We start from the raw sequence: 23,550 nt of genomic DNA, 5'->3' as shown, positions 1-23,550 counted from the left end.
TAATGTCCACGATGGGCTAATTCATTATTTTAATCCTGAGTACTATATATACACTTTCACGACAATGTTCCCGCTCATTTTCAAACCGCCCAAATAATGTTTTACATGCCGTATGAACTAGATGTTTTTAATGAGTAATGTATTATTTTAAATATAACGAAAAACATACGGTACGATATTAAAATGGTCAAGTTATTAATCATTTGTATTATAAATTTGTTGAAACGGGAAAGCCTCACTCATACGCCTCGCTTTCAGGATCCTGCCACGTTTTTTGCAGTAGGGGGCGATAGCTATTAAATTTGGACAAACACGGGCATTATTGAATGTAAATTTCACACATGGGCGGAGTTTGGGGGGGCAAGGAGGCGTTGCCCCCTCCCCCCAAACTTGACACAGTTATTAATTTTTTCAGTAGTTTACAATCAAGATGTTAAATATATATGCACCCGCGATTCCTAATGTGAGGGGCAAAGCGAACCCCTACTCCCCACCCTCCAAAAAACATGAGTTCCACTCATGATTGCATGTATTGAGTGTGTTTAAACGAGACATTATCTTGATATTCTGCAAATAAATAAATGTAATCCTTAATTGGCTAAATAATTGCACTTAGTTTCTTTTATATATCGCTAAAAATTTAAAATACTGCATGTGTACGTCATAAATTCTGAATGACAGACAGTGAAATTAATTCGTGTTATCTTCGCTTTCCATTATACGTTTTTTATAACCAAAGCATTCTTGCCTCGTGCTTTGTGCACGTATTCAAGACGACATGGGGAAAAAGTGGACGATTATAAAGGACAGCATACTTTTTTTTTGCTGAAAAATAACGCCAACATTTTTCATGGCCACAATTTGTGTGGACTTTTCAGAATGGCCTCCTCGCAATGCGTGGCTATTCCACTGGTGCCTCCACCGCTACCAAGTGCAGCGCATTCCTAAAGAAACGAAACAGGCGACACGCTCCGTGGCAGAATGACTTTTTCTGACAATAAATGTTAAGCCTTCGTATAATAAAAGTTTTTTGTTGTTGTTAGATTGCGTAAATATAAATGTGTCATCTTCTTGGTTCTTTCGGTAAAGTCACGTAGAAGGAAAATAATAAACTAATAAAAATAAAACAGAATAAAATAATTCTCACGACGTTTCGGCCACAACGCAAGCAGCCGTCCTCAGGTGAAGAACAGGTATGTCGACAGACCTGTGGCCGAAACGTCGTGAGAATTATTTTATTCTGTTTTATTTTTATTATTTTATTATTTCCCTTCTACGTGACTTTACCGAAAGAACCAAGAAGATGAATCCCTGCAGTCACGAAAGCTTTAAATCGAAATTTATAAATGTGTCGTTAAACCTGTCACCACCAGCAGCCACGGCAAATTAGTAAGGCTTGTCACGTAAACAAAACATGCCAATAAGTTACTAGTTCCGCACACACGTGTGTTGGGCAGTAAACACACACACACACAAACCCTCGTATGGATAATATTAGTCGCCAAATCCTACGTGTTAAACTATCTAACTTGTATGTTGAACTTCTTTCGCACCGTACGTAGCCAACCGTGCTAACCGGAGTTGTGCGGAGTGGCGAGGGGGGGGGAAGACAACAAACGGACAATGGCAACACACCGCGTGCCTCCTCTAATGTAGCAAAGTTTTATTTGATCTCCTCGCGGCGCGCGGTTTAACGAAGCACTAACGAGCACAAACGGGGATGAAAGCGGCGCGGGGTACACGGATCGAGAAGAGCGCGCGGGTCGCACCGCCACGGATTGCAACACGCGCGCGCACGCGATGCAACCGCTACAATGGAGAGATCGGGGGGGGGGGGGGAATCCGTGCGCGTGCTGCCCCACCCCCGCCTCCAAATAAAAATGCTGACGGACACCAGGCTGCACATTGTAATGTACGAACGCGCAACTGGGAGGCAGAGGTATCGTCAAGGGACCCAGGGATGACTGTTTTGTCGGTGTAATTCCTTTGGCTATCAGTTCTGGACATCGACTTAGGAGGTGGCTCTCCAAAGGCATACCGCAATACGATTACGTTGGACAGGTTACGCTAATAGGGTATGTGTGACCAGCAGTTATATGTATATTGTTTTGATTAATTTATTCATCGTCAGCCTACTTGCCATCTGATAAAACGTGAAGAGTTGTCTACTCAAGCATCACAGCGCTGCATGGAGCTGTCTAAAATGTGCAAGTGGATCGCTGTGGTCAGACCCTCCTGGTAATCTGGATTTCAAAATTTCCATTGACGTGGCCTCACTTTGGCCTTGTGTGCTGGTGACTGCAGGATGGGTGATAATTGATCTCAAACTGCATTTTCACAGGATGGCACCTGACCGCACAGCATTCCGCCCGGGCACAGTTTAACAACTCCCGTCTGCACGTATGTACGTATGGTATAACTAAGCTGAAATTACTTCCCTACAACACCAAACAGCGATGAGCAATACACGACAGCACGCAGTCCCGTCCGTCTCCCCACGGTCAACCAGCAATCCTTGGGTTCGCATGCAACCGGCACCCACGCATGCGTTAATTGCGCAATGACTGACCGCTGGACAAGAAGAGGAGGTGGGACTGCGTGCGGTGGCGACGGCGGCTGGCAAGCTCACGCGTCGCCCACACATTGTGCGTACGCGGCATGTTTATAACAACGCTACAGCCGCCGGAGTCTGTTCGGTCAGTTTCTCTCGCATCGCGCGCCCGAAACACACAGTAATGATCAACATTATCAATCATCCTCGTACCCATCTATCGCTGTCCCTGCAACACCGTGGCTCAATTCCCGGATGGAGTGGCCAACCCAGTTCGGCTTTCAAGAGCGCATGCCCATATGCTCACGCTCGCAAATGATGGAGCCTATAGCTGCAGTTATTTGTGAAACTACACGTGCAGACGTTGCAATGTCCACGTCTTTGTTAGGGACCGCGTTGTATATTTTTCTGGCATGCTTTTGCATGTTTTATTGTCATGCAATTAATTGCATGCATTCAAAATGCAACATTTTTTTCTGTAAAGAATCATATTATTCTACTGACAGCTCACTAATTATTGTTTCCAATTTGAGTATTGTAAAAAATGTTATTATATAGAAGCATTTCCAAAACCCTTTGCTGATGCAATGCTATAGGCAATGCCACTTTCGTGAGCTTGAAATTATCGTCTTGTATCCATCTCTCTGTTCAATCAACAGGTGACAATGGGCAGTTCTTAAGCCACCAGAAGCCAATCACAATCAATACACAAGGTAAAGCGAACCGGACTGGGGTAGCCTCTCCCACTGACATGAAGACACTTTGATCGGAACATTCCCGAGTCTGGGATTCACACTGACCCGAAGACTGGACTAAAGAACCAAACGGCTGTTAGTACTAGTTATACAATAGCGTATAGGTTGGACATCACGCTACATTAATTTAATTTATTGCAGAAGATTACTATGTTATACCGTTAGGGGATTTACCGATAGTACATATATATATACATATCATATAAACTTCCCTCTTTTAAAGTTATGTATCTACTCCGGAGACCACAACACACACACAACCCCCTGTTTCATACACTTCTGTAAGTACTTATGAAGCTCTAAAATTCATGGGAAACTTTCTGCGATTATTTCTGTGAACATTTACATAAAAAGGACCACTGATCTGGCCCAATGACTCATGTCATTAACTTGCAAGTGGAACGGCAGTATATTCGTACGGTAAGGGCTTTTGATTCAAATCTCGACATTGTCAGTAAGGTCTCCAGGACCGTAGCTGTGAACAAAGCCGACTACAGGAGGCTGCTCAGAGAAACCAAAAAGCACAAATAACCAATGTTCCCTTTTTTAAATAGTACAGGACTACCTGTCCTGTAAAATCTCAGACGGCTACACTTGACATGTAGATGGTTATATCTTTCGCAACGTCGGCTATGGTTGATCCGACACCTTAGTTTTACCTTTAAACCATGTACAATCCACTTTTGGATGAAGGCCTCTCCAAGCACACCAAAATTACCATAATAGTAAAGGGAGCCCCCATGCATTGAATAAATTACTCACTAACGAAGAATATTCAAGAGGATGCCCTAACATGTAATCATACCAAACCGTTATCACAAGCCACTCCAACGGCGAAATTTGGGGTCATAAGAACAATTTACATTTTTTGTTAACTTCTCCGTGATTCGTTCTTAATTTATTACTTAATTCATTCTGAACCAATATCTATTGCGGCCCACAATCGTTCAGCTGCACTGCTCTCGGCTGGGCAGACAGGGTCTCTATGCGTGCCTGCCCCGTCACTGTGCTTGAAGAAACCAAGACCTGGAAGCGAGATTTGTTTTATCTTGGCCCATTTCACGGAAGGGGTTGGGTGGTGTTGGGGTGGTTTATTTGTTCCGTGAACAAAATCGAAATTAAGTCTTGAAAAAAACAATCCTGGTGACAATACCCGCCACCAGCTCCCTGCTCATCGTAGACAGTAGTTAAGCACTGTAGACGTTACGAATCACCACAATAGAAAATAAAGTACAATGTTATTTCGACAGCGGCGCGTGCCGGTGGCCACGCAAAGCCACGGCGCTTGCCGCCTCCGTTCCCATTCGTCCGGAGGGCACCCGGCTGCTCGTCGCAGCGTCCGCACCACCGGGTGTGCTGCCATCCACAAACAATCCACCAGCCCCATAGCCTCCCCAACGGGTCGGTTGAGTTTGTTCGTTTAACAATTTGTCGACGTTGTTGCCAGACACCCGTTCTCTGGATGAAGCAAACGTACGCGGCTCTGGCCACACGCGGTTTATCTGGATGGGCTCAAGAGTTTCTGCTTCCATGGTTGGAGAAATATATTGACGCATTGAAATCTGCAAGTTTGCCAGTAACAGAAAGTCTTCCATTGCAAGGGAGACCCGACACTGCTCGTTTGAAATCCTTGCAGTTGCGATAAGTTGCTTTTTATTTGCGTCCACATTCATCACGACTAACATTGTAACGCTGTGGCCACGCCATTCTTGGGTAGATGCGACCAGGTTTAGCGTCCAGTGATCACGTGTTCAATAACCACTCGTCAGCCACTTGATCTGAGCGACGCATTGAGAACAGAGAAGTCAGGCTCCCCCCGTTACTTGGTCGACAGTTGCAAGGGACCCTGTCCACGGGCTGGGGAAACTTGGACCCATCAGGGCCACCTAGTGGCTGTATTTTCATTGAAGTGATTTTCTTGTATTATGGATGGTTTTCTTGTATGTATTTTAAACGTGTCTTATGCGGGAATGACAGTCTCTCTTTTCTGGTATCTCAAAGTATTCGTTCACATTCCAGGGCTTGTGTGACATTAATTTGGCTGCTGGGTTAATGCAGTCTTTTTTACAGTTTTTGTTACATGCTCACGAAAATCCTGAAGGAATGTTCTGTTTGTCACACGCTCAGCCTGCATTTGCCACAGTGAGCACTCTGTGAAGTGTTCGACTCGGGTAGTAGAATTTAATGCAACATTCTGTGAACTTGGTCTGAGGAAAAATATATACAAATTGTCAGGAAATCATAGCTTTGTTGAAACGACCCCTACATTACCATGGTGAGAAACAGGCACCAATACACATCTGACCAAAAGTCAGAAACCCTGGACACGAATAGCACGATCCAGATGAAATATCTCATGCAGAGTAACAGCACGACTCTTCCAGACTTGGCTGATGGATTTAGCTTGGACTGGGTCCATTTTGTAAAGGGGCGACTACGTTGAAATCGTCTCTGAGGCAGCCTATCTTGGTGTGTATCGTTACAAGAAGTCCACCAGGGAACCGAGACATCAAAGAGATGCCGAGTCAGTACCGTGAAGTGACGGGTTTAATGTCTATAACTCACACGAGCGAGTCTCTACGCGATGTCGCATACAGGAGAAAATATCTTAACACGCCACGGTTAGACGCAAAGTAATAAGCCCGCGTTTAATAAATTATAAGTTACCAGTGCCAGACTACTCTTTGCTGTGATATTTTAAAACACCTACGACTTGTTCATGTTGCTGTTATAATGGAGCTGCAAGGTGCAAAAAGACTAACATCCTTATCGAAGCACATTTTTTCCTACATAATTTTCTAAGTCTTCATTTTCCCATTTGTCAGCAGGTTGTACTAACATTTCCATCAAATGTTTGCTATTTAACATCATGGCATGTCATGGCTTTATATAAGGTTTTTTTTTTTACGGTGGCGTACGTTCCGTAAGACTTAAAATCGAATCCAGAGGCAAAAGCAGCGATGGGTGAATCACAAAGAGTGGCAGACGGTGCGTGGAATTTGTAGACGTGAGGTTTGAGGCATCGCCCCACTGGTGAACTTCTTCAGTGTGGGCAGAATCATCAGATGGATCACAGCGAGCGAGAGACATGCAGAGCGCACACCTCCGGTAATATCTTCAGAGTAATGCTTTTATCCGTGCAAAGCAATTTGGATTAGTGCCCTTAAGAGACTCATTCGTGGGCTGAGCAGCTCACAAACTCGGAATATGAGGACAGGGCCAATGATTCATTGGTCTTTTTCACGGGGCCTCCAGCTGAATCTTGCGGTGATGATTTTTTGTCTGCATTTTTGGGAAGATGTGCATGTAAACACCTCAAGATTATAAATGTGATCACAGTTTAAATCTACAATTTCATGGTCAGCCTTTCAACATTTTGTTGTTGTTGTTGGAAAACGTGGTCTCAGAAAGGAGATAAAGGCGACTGCAGAGGCTCAGAGGAACCGGGCGAGTAGTTCCCCGACTCCGATGTTGTTTGGTCCTCGCTGGCCGTGGACAGGCGGTTAGCACCGCCTGGCGCCGCTGCTGCGGCCCCGGCCCCTGCTACCGCCACTCCCCCCACCGCCCCCCCGGCCACCCGAGGCAACCCGGGCTGGCGACGGCCCCTAAACACCTTCCCCTCCTTGTCGAGGGAAGTGGTCTGCGGGAAGACCGAGAGAGAGAAAGAGGGCGGGAGGGAGAGCAGCAAGAGACACATGGAGAGGAGAGGACGGGGGAAGGAGCGGCCAGGAGGTAATGCAGGCAGGGAGGAAAACGTCAAAGATTTTGGGTGGATGGTGATAAAATGATTTGTGAATGGGGAAGTCGTGTTAGAGGGGCAGAGTTAGAACAACAAGAAATGTCAAGGACAAGTAATGCAAATAAAGGTCAAAAAACAAAATTCAAAAAGCAAACAATCAAATGTGACAGCGAGTTGGTGCGAATATAAAATGAAATAAAAGTAAACCGTATTCATAGTCACGTTATGAATATATTGGCAAAAGTAAAAAAAAATTAAATTCATATATAAAAATTGCAAACGTGAGAGGAAAAAATGCAAGGTTGTGCATGGTAGAAGCGTGTCACGGACAGGTGTTAGTGAGGACCATCGGGGAAATATTGTTAGGAGAGAAGAAATCATGAGGGGGGAAAATGAAGGTGGCATGGGGGTGGGGAGAAAGAGGGGCAGAGAAAAGGGAGGAAGGTGTTACAAGGAAATCCATGCAGAGATTCAGGCACAGAGGCCCCCGGCGGCACGCACTGGCGCAACACTGCAGGTCGGCAAGGGGATAAATGATCGGTTATGAAATGATGAACCGGCCCAATTTTCACCGCTTCATTTGTGTGTCTCGGACATGCTCATGGGACAGCCTGGTTCCAAGGAGGACGCGCAGTCTTAAGTCCGATCCAAGCTGACCTCTTGTTAGCCTCCCGTCACTCTCCGTACCTTCCACAGAGCCAAGCTATTCCATAACATGATGGGGTGAGCTACGTTGATAATTGAAATTTACAATCTAGAGAATCTCAAGACCAACTGCCTTACATTTCAACCATCAGATGTGTCATGATAATTAGAACTGAAAATGTATCGTGGCAAAACAACATGTCTGCAAGGGTTTCATTTCAGTAGCAGGTGTTTTGTCCACACAAACGCAGGGTTCTCATTGGCCAATATTCAGGAAGCCAACATCCAATGTCAAGATTGATATCCCTTCATTCATAAATTGTCAGCTTTTAAAACATCATGACATGGTATATGTTGGTCAAGGGAAGAAGTGAGTCTGGTCGTTGTCATCTGGGTGCCGTTTTTAATGCAATACTAACACGAAATCCAAAATGACCTCAAATAAGACATTTTGTTGCCACTCGATTTTTGAGTGGAAAATCTGTTTGCCAGGCAATGCCCTGCCACTCACAAAGTGGTGCCAAAGGCTCAATTCCACGGGGCACACGTGGATATTGCTGAAATGACAACAAGCCCAAACGCTAATGCATGGGGGGGGGGGGCGAAGGCAATTAAAATTTAGTCAGTGGGCAACATCTGACATTCAACAAAATTATGCCAATCATAATCGTATTATTTGTTTAACTCGTCCACTAATGTCCCACCCAGACCAATACATGCCATTAATCTTTTAAACGCACTTACAACGAATTTATTTTCCAATGTTTGTCTCAGCCGCGGTTCATTGTAACATATTGGGCTGGTTTACATCTTTTTCCTTCAATAGTTCTATCGTGATTTTTTTTTGCAATCTATTTTCTTGAAACATGCCTGCCAAGTTTATTATTTTCCGGTAATTTGGTGGCTGAGCTGAAGAACATCAGCACAGCCTCAAGGTGTGGAAAAGTCCTTGTTAAAAAAAAAACCATGGCTATAATACGGAACCAAGACCCACAGAGAATCTCATGAAAATGTCCATTATAAAAAATAGCAATCACTTCATTGACAGCAAAAGACGCTGCTAACAATGACAATTTAAACGCATATGCTTTGAGCTGAGTGAGGACCGTAGCAACACAGCGCTTATAGAAATCCCCACTCACTGTGGATGGTTTAAGATTTTCTGGCAGACAATTACAATTGTTTTACATGTAAATAAACAAAAATCTACGTTCTGGGATTTACAATGATGTGATATAAAACAAATGGGCCTTTTTGTCGTATTACACCATTGGTTTTTTTTGTCAGGGAGGAGCTGGGGTGAGAGTCGGTGGACACATACATACCATTGTGTGGGGATCTAACAAGAAGATTAACCAGTCACAGGTGATGGGTGGGGTACGGTTAGGGGAGGGGATTTGGGAGAGGACAAGGGACAGACACAAATCACTGCGTCAAGGCTGCGAGGGACAACGACCGACGATTAGACACTGACAGACAAGCAGCCGGGGTGAAACGCTGAAAAGGAAAACAGATTTGAGTTACGAACGACGCACGGCGCACGCTCCTCCCACTTTGACAATGTCTGACAAGGTGGCCCGGAAACACGGGTGTCAGAGATACCAAGCTGGCCCAACTGAGATCCTGGGTTTTAATCTGGGTTTCAGGTGCCTATGATTAAATCAGGTTCAGTCAAGTGAGGCAAGATGATGCTCAGCTTGGAGAGGAGCTCCATCAAACATCCTGATCTCAAACATCATGTAAGCTCAGCAGGTCTGAGCCTGATTGGTACTTGAATGGGCGACTATTTTTTAATTCCATGTTCGAGGCCGTGGGTTGGAAGCTGGCCAGATGGCAGTAAGCATATTCTTAGGTTTTTTTCGGTAAAGTCACGTAGGTAAAACATTAAAATTAATAAAAGTAAAATAAAATAAAAATCACGACGTTTTACCTACGTGACTTTACCGAAAAAAACCTAAGAATATGAATCCTTGCAGTCACGAAAGCTTCAAATCTGGCAGTAAGCAATTTATTCTTCAATCTATCTGTGTGAATATGTGAATGCTATTCCACCTTGTATGTGTGGATTTTCTCCAGGCACTCCAGTTTCCTCAGACATGCCAAAAACTCATTATATGAATTGGCCAAACATCTTAATGCATGACCCTCCTGAAAAAAGATATATTCTTCAAACTCAGAGGAGCTTTCCTGTATGAATAAAAGGGGCATTAAATGCAGGGATCAATTCAAAATAAAACTGTGACTGACACGACACGGAGTCTTTTGACGGGATAGCAGCGCCAGTTGCTGCTGATGACGGAGACAATCATGGCAAATAAAGACAGTGATTATTAAAATAGGCGTCGAACATGTCTATATACCGGCGAGACAAATTACCATTGCTATAGCAGAGGTAATGATGAACACACACACACACAGACATTTGCACTGAGTTTGAAATCACCACTTGGCTTCACTCGCTGGGATTTGGGGGTTGTTTGGGCCACTATTAGTGGCCCTTTGCATGTTTATACGCGTGCAATGTTTCTGCTCGACGACTCTTATTGATAAAATCGTATTTTAACCGACACCTGGCTTCTTCAAGTTGTTATTAGCTCAACGCTCTTTGTCACTGAGAGTGACTGTGGTGTCTCACACGGCTATACCAGGTGTAGCCACAAGGGGGCAGGCAATACACACATACGCACACTATACAGTAGTCACATACGCACACTAGCTATTAACAACGATTCCTTCTAGATTTATGCAGTACAGACAAACCTCGCATTAGCACGTCAATTATTTATCATATAGGTTTCCCTCACTTTATGCGGGTTATGTTTGTGCGATTTCGCATACATATGCGACTCATCCATTTCAACACAAAATTCACTCTCTGAGGTTTGAATTCACTCCATATGCGGCTATGCGGTCAGACATGGGACAATATTGTGTTTTGTGTGTACTGTTTGTACTGTGTGTCCTGTATGCGCTAGTCGGCAGGCAGTCGTCTCGTGCAGTTTCGCTTTGTGTGCCTTTTTTTACGCATCGACCGCACAAAGCGAGGAGAAACCTGGGCAATAATCAGTATGTGTTGTATTGAAACGGTCAATTGCACAGTAACAGAATTACAGCACAAGAAACAAAACCTGAGAATCGTGGGCAGGTCAATATCATGTCTCATACATATACTCTCTCTCACCTGAAGACGATTGCTTGTGTTGCGATCGAAACGTCGTGATATTTTTTTTTATTTTTCTATCTACGTGGCTTTACTGAAAGACCCATAGAATATCTACATTTCTCTTGTAACCTCATGGCCACGCAAACACCCACATATATACTGTATATAAAACATTAAAAAAACCAAAAGCGGCAATGGCTTCCCCCTCATTTACAAATGGCATGTAAATAGCACAAATGGTATGTTTGGCAAAATTATAAAATTCACACAATTGTCAGTGTTGTATTTGTAGTTTTATCAGTTTCAGCCTCGATGCGTCTATGCCTCTGCATACGCACACACATTTGTTTCGCAAAGTAACACAATCTTCATCTATGTAGGCAAGTCGGCTCAAGTCTCCAATTAATCATGTACATTTTGTGTGGCCACCTCCACTCTGAATCCCTCCCCACTCCCCACCCCCTGTGAAAGCAGACGCTGCTCCGTGTGGCGTTGAGGCCCTTATTTGGACTCTTCCGCCACATCCTGATCTTTCATGACCCTTTCGTCCCGTTTCTCCATTCTAGTTCCATTCTATTCCTCTTATTTCCCATTCTTCTCTCTTCCCTTTACCATAAATTTTTCTTTCTCCAAATATGACCTCCATGCCTCTACTCCCCTTACCGTGGTGTGCCACAGGTAAAATGTTCCTAGTGCACACAAAAAGGATCGCCTTCTTAGTATTTACAAAGGGGCGCACTGCCAATGGTGTGGATTCACAGCGTTTGCCTTTAGACGATAGGGCCACATGCTGTTAGTGAGCACGCATACCCAATACAAACACAGAGAGTAGACAATGATTTAACATATAAAAAACAATAATCACTCAACTAATCAGTCAACTGAATTAAGTACGCTATCTCCTGCAATAAAAATGCATTTTGACTTAATAACAAGAAATCACATTTGCAGTGCACTTTTAATTGAAGAACCATAATCAAAATATGAATCATACAACATTGAACCATTTAGCACATGATTCTTATGGCAGTACCCCGGGGTACCAAATAATACTAAATGGCCGAAGCAATTAAATATTTTATTTCTGGGACACTATTTTTCCCAGGGGTGTACTTCACTCCACGACTGGGGTAGCAATCAATCTGAAATCAGTGCCACTCCGCAATGTCTAAACGCCAAACATCAGCATAAAAAATCCGTTATCGAAAAATTCAACTTTAAATAGTGCATCGTGTAAAGCTCGTCGAGATGAGTCGATTGCCGCATGGCCGACCATCAACAGACTAAACGTGACTGCATCACGGACATTATGCGAGAGCCGGGGTACTATGGTACCCCGGGGTACCGCCATGAGGTTCATATCATGTTCTCTGGCATCATCCTACCACACTCAAATATTAGCTATACAGCAAATAAATATTCACCAAACATTCCTTATTCATAAGCAATGGCCATTTTGAATAACATTTTTAAAAAGTAATGTTTTGAGGCTAAGGGGATGTGTTGGAAGATGGTTCCATGATGTTCGACCTAACTTAACAAAAGTTCTGTTACTGGTGTTAGCCAGTAGGGTTGGCGGGGATACCAGGAGACAGCAGAGTCCGCTGGTTGTAGTACCCGAGATCGGTGCAAGGCGGTGCAAAGTAGTGAAAGGAGAGGGCAGTGAAGCAAAAACCGTTATTGTATCATACTTCCATGCCCCCACCATCTATGCTCCATGCTTTGACCAACTGCACTGACCAGTGTCATGAATCCTGGTCAAAAAAACTTCCGCGACCCGCACGGCGTGGAAAATGGATGCACGTAGAGCAATACGTACAAGGAGGCGCACGCCTCATTATTCACACGTGAAGGTGACATTTGGAGTTTCTTCTCTTAAAAAATATGCACGGCCGCCATCCTCGGGCCGGCACAGCGGCGCGTAGGGCTTACGGTAATGACGGCGATTCCGGCGCTCGAGAGCCCACCCACTTTGCCCGCGTTGAAGTGCTTCTCGATCTTCCCTTTGACCGACATCCTCATGTCCTCGTCCTGCGCCACGTCATCCTGCGAGCAACACGCGCATGCCCTCACGTCGTCGCGAGATCACGGGGGCCTCGACAGCGGGCAGGCCGATGGGTGGGTGGTGGGTGGATGGGTGGGCGGTGGCCCGCCGCCATCGGTTACTTTCCGGTGATCTGCTGAAACAGTACGCTGCCCCTGTCCAGCAACTTTGATCCACCAAATTCGGGCACCTGAGTGTACCATGGATAAATCTGCGTTCAGTGGGTGATAGAGCCCAGTCTGTTCGGGATGCTACGCTAGTCAAGGTTTTTAGGGCTTGTCTGAAAACACATTAATTTTCTCTTGCATATCCGTCTGTGGAGTGTTGTTTTCCTTTTAGTGTTAGTGTTAAGGGTTTCTACTGGGATTGTGTTGGAAAGCGCTGTGAGGCCTTGCGTGAATGGCGTTAGGAAGGAAAGACCTTGTCGTGTTCGTCATTAAAAACACTGTTTTACGAAATTGAAACGGTAGTCTCTTGAATATACGGGGGAATTTAAACATACATTTGCCAAAAAAAAAAAAGTACCCAAAATATTACTTCATTGGAAAAGACATTGCAGCAACCACTGCCTCTACTTCAAAACATAGCAGGATCTTCCTGGAAGAGAGCTTAGACTCAGGCTTTGCTGGTGAATTAAAAGGTTGTTGAATTGAATGGGGAGGAGGTGTTAGCCAGGATACAACAATAACAATGGACAAGAGAAAACATGTAAATTAAGTTGTAAAAACGTATTTATTACTTATATATGTCAAACAAACTGTGAATTTGGGCTTTTCAGTGTTCTGTGTTTGGTAAGTGACTATGTGCGTGTATCAGTTTATGTGGCCAGGGGGAATGGTGGTAGAGTGGTTTGCACCCTGAGCTACAATACCAGTGACCTGGACTTAATTCTTGTTCACACACAATAGCTGTATCTAATTTAGATTATCCCAGCATGAAATAAGTAAGTAGCATGGTGTGTTCATTTTGGCAGATATAGGCAGCGAGGCATGGTGGTAGCCGTAACTGCCTCTTCCTGTGCTGTGCCAGCACTAACAGCAGTTTCCCAGTCGAAATCTAAATAAAAACTGAACAAGCTTAGCTCAAAAAGCCGATGAGACTCGGAAAATCAAGACCAATCCAATTGCTTGCTTTGGGAACGTCTGGAAAGCCAACAGGCCAGTGGACAAAATTATATATATACTTAGAGACACAGAAGAGAATTCTGATCATATGCTTTTACAGATCGAATCTAGGAGTCCTAGCCATAACCTCTCGCTGTGTCGGTGTGCATAAGGGAGGAGCTGCACTCACCGCAACCCAGGGGTGAGCCAACACCTGCTCGGCGGAGAACCGTTTATCCACGTCCACCTGCAGCATCCGAGAGATGAGCTCCTGCAGGGAGACACGCATAGATAGTCCGCCACCCGGGCATCATTATCGCCAGGTCACAGATATCACACCCACAACACACAACAGACAAACCACCCCCACCCCGCTCGTATAGCCTGCCCAGGCTTTTGGGGCAAGTGCTGTTGGTGAGTACCCTACGAAGGCCGGCATGGCACGAGGAGGTGAGTGGCCAGCACCACGCCTGGCTGCCTTTGTCTCTCCAATGCTGATGTTTATACACCGAACCAGGTACTTATTTAAGACTGCGTATACTGAGGAAAGGCCCAGGCCCGGTTCAAATATCTGCCACTGTTATTGGTCGTGAGCAGCAATCGAACCCGGTCCACTATATTCGTAGCGCAGTTAACTAATCACTTTATTACCGCTCCCCACACATATTTCACACAAAAATACACACACACACAGGTGCACACACAGAGTACAAGTGTGGTATACAAACCTTAGCAGTGAGTGAGATGTTATCCCAGTACGGGGATGGAAAGTCCAGCTGCCCCACCAAGATCTGATCAAAGAGGGCCTCCTGGTCATCGCCGTCACTCCTGCACACGGCACATCATCATCATCATCAACATCACAAGGCCACAATACACTTTTATCAGCAGAACACACAATTCCCCGATGGCATGTACATATACAGGCCTTACGCCAATCCACTGCTGGATGAGGGCCTTGCCAAGATCGTGCATATCATAGGGATTATTTGACCATACTTCACCATGCTGCCAGTACCGGATTAAGCTAGTGGGGGGCCTGTAGCACATCTTATAAAGGGGCCCTAAATAAAAAACACACGTAAATATTAAAACACATAAATGTTTAACTTGCATAGTAAAGTAATTCTATTTTTTATTTGCTATACAGCCAGATGACAAATCGCTAACCTTAAACACCCAGTCGTTCATAAAAGTTGAAGGCAGTATCGTACTATAGTAATAGAGCAAGTGCAGAATCACTGAACCGGAATTAATAGATTGAGAGCATTTAGCGTGGGGCCCTTGAAAGTACGGGGCCCGTAGCATATGCTACTTTTGCTACTAGGATAATCCGGCACTGCATGCTTCACAGCGTGGGTTGGTGAAGGCAGGGAGGCATAGACGTTGGAGCAAAGTACAGCACAACAATGGATTTTTATGCAGCCAACGAGCTGCTGCCCTGACAGGATATGTTCATTCTAGATTTGAAGCTTTCGTGACTGCAAGGAATCATCTTCTTAGGTTTTTTTCGGTAAAGTCACGTAGAAAGTAAAATAAAATAAAAACAAAAATCACGACGTTTCGGAGGCAACACAAGTCTCCGTCATCAGGTGGGACCGTCACAGCCAGATTAGCTGTATCAAGTGAGGCAATGATTCAAGATGTAATCCCTTAAAAGCGAGTTGAGGGGGGAGGGAGAGGGAGGGGGGAGCTCATCAGACTATGGTAGCCAATGAAAGGAACGTATCGGGAGGGAGGGGGGGCGAGGCCAAAAGGGTGGGCGATGGACGTGGAAGCGCTTGTGCGCAAGCGGCCAATTACTGCACACGCCAACACAATGGAGCGATTGTGCGCAAGCGGCCAGCCACTGCACCCGCCAACACAATGGGCAGAGAGGAGGAGGGGAGGTCTAATACACATGATAGACAAAAGAACGAAAATGATGATGGGTACAAACTTAGGGGGAGCTCATCAGACTATGGTAGCCAATGAATGGAACGTATCGGGAGGGAGGGGGGGCCGGGGGGGGGCGAGGCCAAAGGGTGGGCGACGGACGTGGAAGCGCTTGTGCGCAAGCGGCCAATTACTGCACACGCCAACACAATGGAGAGAGAGGGGGAGGTCTGATACACATGATAGATAAAAGAACGAAAATGCCCATGTTTATACCAATGCTGGCTGAACAATGAAGAGAGTACTGTTAAAATAACTGGGGATGTTAACACTCGGTAAAGTACGGTACTGGCCAAAGGACTAAATTTCGCCGTCACCCCTAAATATATACCAGTAGAGGATATGATTTCCCAGATTGATGTAGCCCTCAGAGGCATAGGACACATCCATGCGGATGTAGCAAGAGCTGAAATAGCTACTATTCTTAAGAATGCTAAGAAACCCACTAGTAACATCAGCAAAAACCAACGCTCTGAACTCGCGGACCTAAAAAAGAGAGATGATATAGTCATCCTCTCGGCAGACAAGGGCAATGCCACGGTCATCATGGATAAAGATTCATACAACAACAAAATCCTGGACCTTCTTAATGATGGGAGTTACTCCAAAATTAAAAACGATCCCACTAAAAGGCTAACGACGAAAACCAACAGTATCATCACGAGTTCGACTTCCCTAATCGAACCAAGCAAACGTCCCTCTCTAAAACCATCGGCGGCAAGACCTCCCAGACTCTATGGTCTTCCCAAAATCCATAAGGAAGGCACCCCGCTACGACCCATTGTGTCGACGATAAACTCTCCTACGTACAAACTAGCCCGTTTTCTATCAGATACTCTGCTCCCTTTCACAGGCAAGACCTCTTCAGCAGTACTCAACTCAACCCAATTAGTCTCTATGGTTAAGGACATGGTACTATCTCCTGATGACATCCTCGTCAGCTTTGATGTAGTATCTTTGTTTACCAAAGTCCCAGTACCGGACACCCTAACAATAATTGAGGACTTAGTCCAACATGGATTGAATTCTGATGCACCTGCGCTGGTTAGGCATTGCCTCACCAACACCTATTTTACCTGGAATGGCACCTTCTACAAACAGAATGAGGGTACCCCTATGGGCTCCCCTTTGTCACCAGTTATAGCCAACATATTCATGGAAAAGTTTGAATCAGACGCCATCCAGACATCCACCCTGCGTCCTTCCCTGTGGAAGAGATATGTGGATGACACTTTCGTCATCTGGCCACATGGCCTCCTAGCATTGAACCACTTCTTGGACCACATCAATTCTAGACACCCATCCATCAGATTCACCATGGAAGTGGAGAAAGATGGTAAACTACCATTCTTGGATATTCTGTTTGAGAGGAGTCCTGACGGTTCCTTGGGACATTCTGTCTACAGAAAAGCCACCCACACAAACTCCTACTTGAAACCGGATTCCCACCACCACCCATCTCAAAAGAACTCTCTCATCAAAACGCTATACCACAGAGCACATGGCATTTCTGACAAACACCACCTGACCGGTGAATTAAGACATGTACATCAGGCCCTCAGGATGAACGGATACTCTGACCGTACTATCCGCCAAGCTGTCTCTCCCACCACACAGAAACAGCCACATGAAACTCCGACCAAAACCATTACGTTACCATACATAGCTGGCGTGACCAAAAAGATCTCCAAAATTCTAAACAAACATAAGATCCAAGTCCGATTCAGTACAGTGCATAAAATCCGTGATCTGATTCCATCTGTGAAGGATGTCGTTCCTGACTTACAGTATCCTGGAGTCTACAAATTGAGTTGCATTTGTGGTGATTGCTACATTGGAGAAACGAAACGTCATGTTTCTGATCGTGTCCGCGAGCACAAGTCAGATCTGAAACACGGCAGAACTGATTCTTCTGCCGTGGCCGATCATTGCTACAACTCGGTGGGCTCTCATGAAATTGTCTTTTCCGAGACCAAGGTTCTCTGCAAACCTCCCGGCTACCATCAAAGGTTTGTACACGAAGCCATACAAATATACAAACACAGACATAATTTCAACCGTGATGATGGGTACAAACTTAGTAATCATTGGAAAGATGTTATCAACCACGCAAAAAAGACTTAATCACAAATTTTTTGGACCATCTTATCTGACAGGCACTATTTTACTGTACTTTACCGAGTGTTAACATCCCCAGTTATTTTAACAGTACTCTCTTCATTGTTCAGCCAGCATTGGTATAAACATGGGCATTTTCGTTCTTTTATCTATCATGTGTATCAGACCCCCCCCTCCCCCTCTCTCTCCATTGTGTTGGCGTGTGCAGTAATTGGCCGCTTGCGCACAAGCGCTTCCACGTCCGTCGCCCACCCTTTGGCCTCGCCCCCCCCCCGGCCCCCCCTCCCTCCCGATACGTTCCATTCATTGGCTACCATAGTCTGATGAGCTCCCCCTAAGTTTGTACCCATCATCATTTTCGTTCTTTTGTCTATCATGTGTATTAGACCTCCCCTCCTCCTCTCTGCCCATTGTGTTGGCGGGTGCAGTGGCTGGCCGCTTGCGCACAATCGCTCCATTGTGTTGGCGTGTGCAGTAATTGGCCGCTTGCGCACAAGCGCTTCCACGTCCATCGCCCACCCTTTTGGCCTCGCCCCCCCCTCCCTCCCGATACGTTCCTTTCATTGGCTACCATAGTCTGATGAGCTCCCCCCTCCCTCTCCCTCCCCCCTCAACTCGCTTTTAAGGGATTACATCTTGAATCATTGCCTCACTTGATACAGCTAATCTGGCTGTGACGGTCCCACCTGATGACGGAGACTTGTGTTGCCTCCGAAACGTCGTGATTTTTGTTTTTATTTTATTTTACTTTCTACGTGACTTTACCGAAAAAACCTAAGAAGAGGATATGTTCACATTACAATTTTAAAGATTTATTTAGACTTAAGCCTGGGAAGGATTACGACATTTTACTGTGGCATTAAATTATGCACATTATAATATATTATATAGTATACTGAGAAAAAGTGACTGCTTGAGCTTGTGAAAACATACTGCTAATTAGTCCTGAAATAACACTTGAGGTGTAAATAAGTGTAACTGTGAACTACATCCTTGTTAAAGCTTGACTTAAAGCTTTCGTGACTGCAGGAATTCATATTCTTGGGTCTTTCGGTAAAGCCATTTAGAAAAATAATACAAATAAAAATAATAAAAATAATCACGACATTTCGATCACAACACAAGAAATCGTCATATATATTCCCAGCAGCTCTACCGCGATATTTCTCATCTGATGACGATTGCTTGTGTTGCGATCGAAACGTCGTGATAATTTTTATTATTTTTCTACGTGGCTTTACCGAAAGAACCAAGAATATAATATACATTCTTGTTACTTGAAATAGCTTTTCATAATTAAAAGTGATATAAAGTAATGTTGTGTTTTTTCATATATAAGTAAATTATAATCTTAGCATCTTCACGAATATCTAAGTATTTTAAATCCCGATGAAAGCCATTTCTTTTACAAACCCTAGGTATGCACTACGTTGAACTTCTTTCGCAACGTATGTAGCCAACCGTGCTAATTAGAGGTGCAAACCCGAGCATGATGGTGTCAATGAAAAATATCACGATGATGATAACAAGGATAATGACGATGACCGTGATGGTGCAAGGCTGTACTGACGCTCGGAAAGGAGGGAAGCCACACAGGAGGATGTAGGCTATGACTCCCGCTGCCCAGATGTCCACCTTGAGGCCGTAACTGCGGGAAAGAGGGCAGACGAACGTTAGGTCACAAACGCTGAGATGTAAAGGCCCTGGGCTTAGAAAACACACAACTGACATGACGGTGTGAGACCTGGTGTCATGATGAGGTCAAATTCAAACTCCCTCTGACTTCAGGATTCAGCTGAAGGTGCCGGCACTTATTCAGAATGGCGCACGAGGCACCGTGACCCGTGCACCGCACCGCCGAGTTCACGATTGAAAAAGGATTTAGTCTGTTTTGCGAAATGTGTGGCCATTACAAATTATTTCATTATTAAATATCAAACGTCAAGGTCGTCTGAAATTATAGCATGGTTTACTTAATGTTGCGGCAAAAAACAGGTCCCTGCGGGGTGGGCTGGTAGGAACGAATAACCAAAGAATATAAACATAATGTATTATTACACTTGTTTAGCCAGGAAAGCCTCACTGAGTGTAAAGGTTTTTGTAGGGTCCTGCCAAGTGTTTGCAGTAGAGGGCGATGTTGCTACACCTAATCGGACGATACGAAGGGAGAGTTTGAGGCCTAGTTCTAGGCTTTAGGCCTAGCTGTAGGCCTTAGGCCGCTATGAGTTAATTTTTTATTTAAATGTTTTAATTATTAATGTAAAAGCTTTAAATGTAAATGTTTCTATTTAAAAACATCAGGGAATGTAACATTGTTAAACATTAACTCCCTTTCACACACGCGGGGGTACGATACGAAGGGAGAGTTTGAGGCCTAGTTCTAGGCTTTAGGCCTAGCTGTAGGCTTTAGGCCGCTGTGAGTTAATTTTTAATTTAAATGTTTTAATTAAAATCTATCTCAGGGAATTATAAGGGAATGTTACACTTGTTTAGCCAGGAAAGCATCACTGAGTCTAAAGGTTTTTGTAGGGTCCTGCCAAGTGTTTGCAGTAGGGGGCGATGTTGCTACACCTAATCGGACATCAGACGGACGGACGATATAATCTTTTGTAGGCTGGTTCACTTCGTTCCTACCAGTATTAGCAGACTATAATATCAGCAAAGCCAACTATTCGCTGAAATATTTTTACAATTCTCATCTGCTGGGTCTGTTGTACTGCATGAGATGTAAGCTCTCGAAGAAAATAAAAAAGGAGGAATTCGCATAACTTAAAAAAATTTACAGTTAAAAATTTCATTTACAGAAACATGATGTCACATTATAAAGAGTGCATGTGGTGCTTCGACGGCATCATTACGGTTTACCTACTGTGCTTTCAAATGCTCTCTTTTCCACGAGCAAAGCTCCAAGCAAAAGCCAGAAGGCTCGGAAGGCACAACCTAGGCGTGCGTCTACAAGATAAGAAGCTAAAAGCCCCACACGACAGCGACGACACAAGAGAGCGACAGGAGAGAGTGACAGGAGCGAGCGACAAGAGAGTGACACAAGGGCGTGCTGGCGAGGCGGTCGCACCCGGACTCGGCAATGATCTCGGGCGCGACGTAGGTCGGCGTGCCGCACACGGTGTAGAGGGGGCCGTGCACCACTGTGGCCAGGCCAAAGTCCCCCAGCTTCAGAGACTTGCTGCCGTCTTCGTACTCGCACACCTGCGGCACACACCGGTGGCAGGTGAGTGGTGGCGTGGGCAGCACAATGGCACAGCGCGGCTGCGGGTGCCACAGTCAAAGGTGCAGCCCTGCGATTTCTTGTTCACGCCACTGCTGGCAGAAGGGCCTCCACTAGAGGGAGCTCTAGAGAGAGCCCCCTCTATCAAGTGTATTTCGCCTACTCTTCCAATCTGGCCAGACGTCTTGGAACAAGTGGAAGTACCCGCACTTTAGCCTACCGCGTGCGACCCGCTGATCGACTGACTGTGATTGAGCCCATTTATACTGCTGGGTGGAAAGACACGGAGGGAGGGGGGGGATTTAAGACATTTTCCCATTGTTTCAACTGTCGCACTTGGAGATCAAACCTGCAAACCCTGGATTGCAAGTCCCGTTTGTGCTCAGCTCTCCCCGACACTAAAAATTCCTGTAAACATGGAGGTAGAAGCCGACTGACAGAAGTTTAAATGGTAAAATGTATTATTATTACGAATGCATACTTTTTCTGATGAAATAAAATCTATCGTCCACTAAAAACAATGTCAGTGAAGTGATGCTGGAGCGGAGGGGGCGGGTTCGAAAAATACTTTGTTAACAGAAGCAGGGAGTCAAACCTGCATCATTCACGCGTGCAACAAAGCTGTTTGAGCGTCTTATTCCCCCTCAGCTACAGCGTCTCCACTCAGAAGATACTGATTGTCTCTCTACTTAACATGCGCACCACTGCCGCAGCCTCGCGACCCAATGGCCCTCCCCGGCATTGGACGTTGCCCTCCCTCATTGTAAAACGGTGGCATCGCTCCAGGAACGGCTCTCGCTGTGGCCTCGGCTGCTCGTCACGTGTCTATCCCAGTCTACCAGTACCTTGGATATTATTCACTGGGAAACTAAGCCATGTGGTACAGGATGTACGTATGATGAACTTCTTTCGCACCGTACGTAGCCAACCGTGCTAATCGGAGGTGCGGGGAAGGACAAAAAACTAAACACAAAATTCAGTTGTAAAGAAATAAATTTTCAATCTAGATTAGATGCCAGCACGTACCAGCAGATTTTCGGGCTTGATGTCGCGGTGCGTGATGTTGAGCGCGTGCAGGTAAGCCACCGCGCTGGCCAGGTTGTAGAGCATTCCACTGGCATCGCGTTCCGTGTACTTTGTGGACGACGTGATGGCGTCAAAGAGGTCCCCGCCCTGCGAACACGCGGAGCAGCCCGCACACGACTCGCCGGCTGTAACCCACTCGCCGCGCCCGCGTGCGATGAAAAATGTTGAAGAGGTAAAGGTGCAGCCATGCAATTTCTCGCTCAAGCCACTGCTGGCTGAAGGGGCTTCCACGAGATGGAGCTTTCGAGAGGCTCTCTAAGAGGGTATTTTGCCTACTCCTCCATGCCAGACATCTTGAAAAAGTATGGAGAACCCACAGTTTATCCAATCAATAGACTAATTGTGGTGTACTGATTTATACTGCTGGATTGGATTATTCCATTTTGGACACTTCAACATTTTGGTTTGATTGATATACAATTAACAATCTATGTAAGATATTAACACGGCTAAAAAACGTATTTTTAAGTGACTTCATTAATAATTCTGTGATGAAATTGTCTGGGGCTGTTTTCTGACGTAAGGATCGTAGCTGCCAAGTTCGAAGTGAAAATGCATGCATGTATGTTGAACTTCTTTCGCACCGTACAAAGCCAACCGTGCTCATCGGAGGTAAAACTTCTTCATCTCATGACATGATCTAGATAGCACAACTGTGAAATAACTGGGGATGAACAACATTTATTTAGAGTTCCTTAAAATCAAACATGGAACAGGCCAACCAGCCCAAATGGGACCCTACTGCAAATGAGTTTTTCAGACTCAGAGGTACTTTTGATTAAACCCTATTTACCGGGACGCACTCCGACTAAGGATGCATTGTTGATATTATTCATACTAAAATGCTAATATGAATAAAAGACCTACTGTTTTTGTGAATAAATAACGTAACGCATATTTAATTCATAGGGCTCTCTGGAGTTTTGGGGCCTGGATAGATGTCCCCTTCGCCTCCGCTTAAATGAAGCCCTGGGCGCACCTTGACGAGCTCCATGACCATGTAGAGCTCGGAGGGTGTGTCCACCTCCTCGACGAGCAGGATGATGTTGGGGTGCTTGACGCGCCGCAGGATGGACACCTCGCTCTCGATCATGTGCTCCTGGGGGCGGGGGGGGATGACGTTGACGCCGCCGTAGTCAAATTTGGCTGTGATGCGGCGACGCCTCAAAACGGCGTCGCGCGAAC

The 23,550-nt window shown here is 45.2% G+C and overlaps 1 protein-coding gene across 1 annotated transcript in view; it reads right to left on the bottom strand.

Moving 5' to 3' along the window:
- Positions 1-1,648: 1,648 nt before the first annotated feature.
- LOC144722677 (serine/threonine-protein kinase DCLK1-like) overlaps positions 1,649-23,550 on the bottom strand; it is a 60,559-nt gene continuing 38,657 nt past the window's right edge. The window contains exons 13-20 of the mRNA XM_078600978.1: positions 23,345-23,464; positions 22,306-22,452; positions 21,127-21,260; positions 19,624-19,701; positions 14,729-14,828; positions 14,191-14,271; positions 12,786-12,899; positions 1,649-6,946 (exon numbers count right to left, since the gene is read on the bottom strand). Coding sequence (XP_078457104.1) covers positions 6,710-6,946; positions 12,786-12,899; positions 14,191-14,271; positions 14,729-14,828; positions 19,624-19,701; positions 21,127-21,260; positions 22,306-22,452; positions 23,345-23,464 — 1,011 coding nt within the window. The 3' untranslated portion in view covers positions 1,649-6,709. The remainder of the gene's footprint in view (positions 6,947-12,785; positions 12,900-14,190; positions 14,272-14,728; positions 14,829-19,623; positions 19,702-21,126; positions 21,261-22,305; positions 22,453-23,344; positions 23,465-23,550) is intronic.

Source organism: Lampetra planeri, chromosome 15 (assembly GCF_965212315.1).
Source record: "Lampetra planeri chromosome 15, kcLamPlan1.2.h2, whole genome shotgun sequence".
NCBI lineage: Eukaryota > Metazoa > Chordata > Hyperoartia > Petromyzontiformes > Petromyzontidae > Lampetra > Lampetra planeri.
Note: the sequence above shows the minus strand (reverse complement) of the source record. Positions and strands in the feature narration are given on the sequence as shown.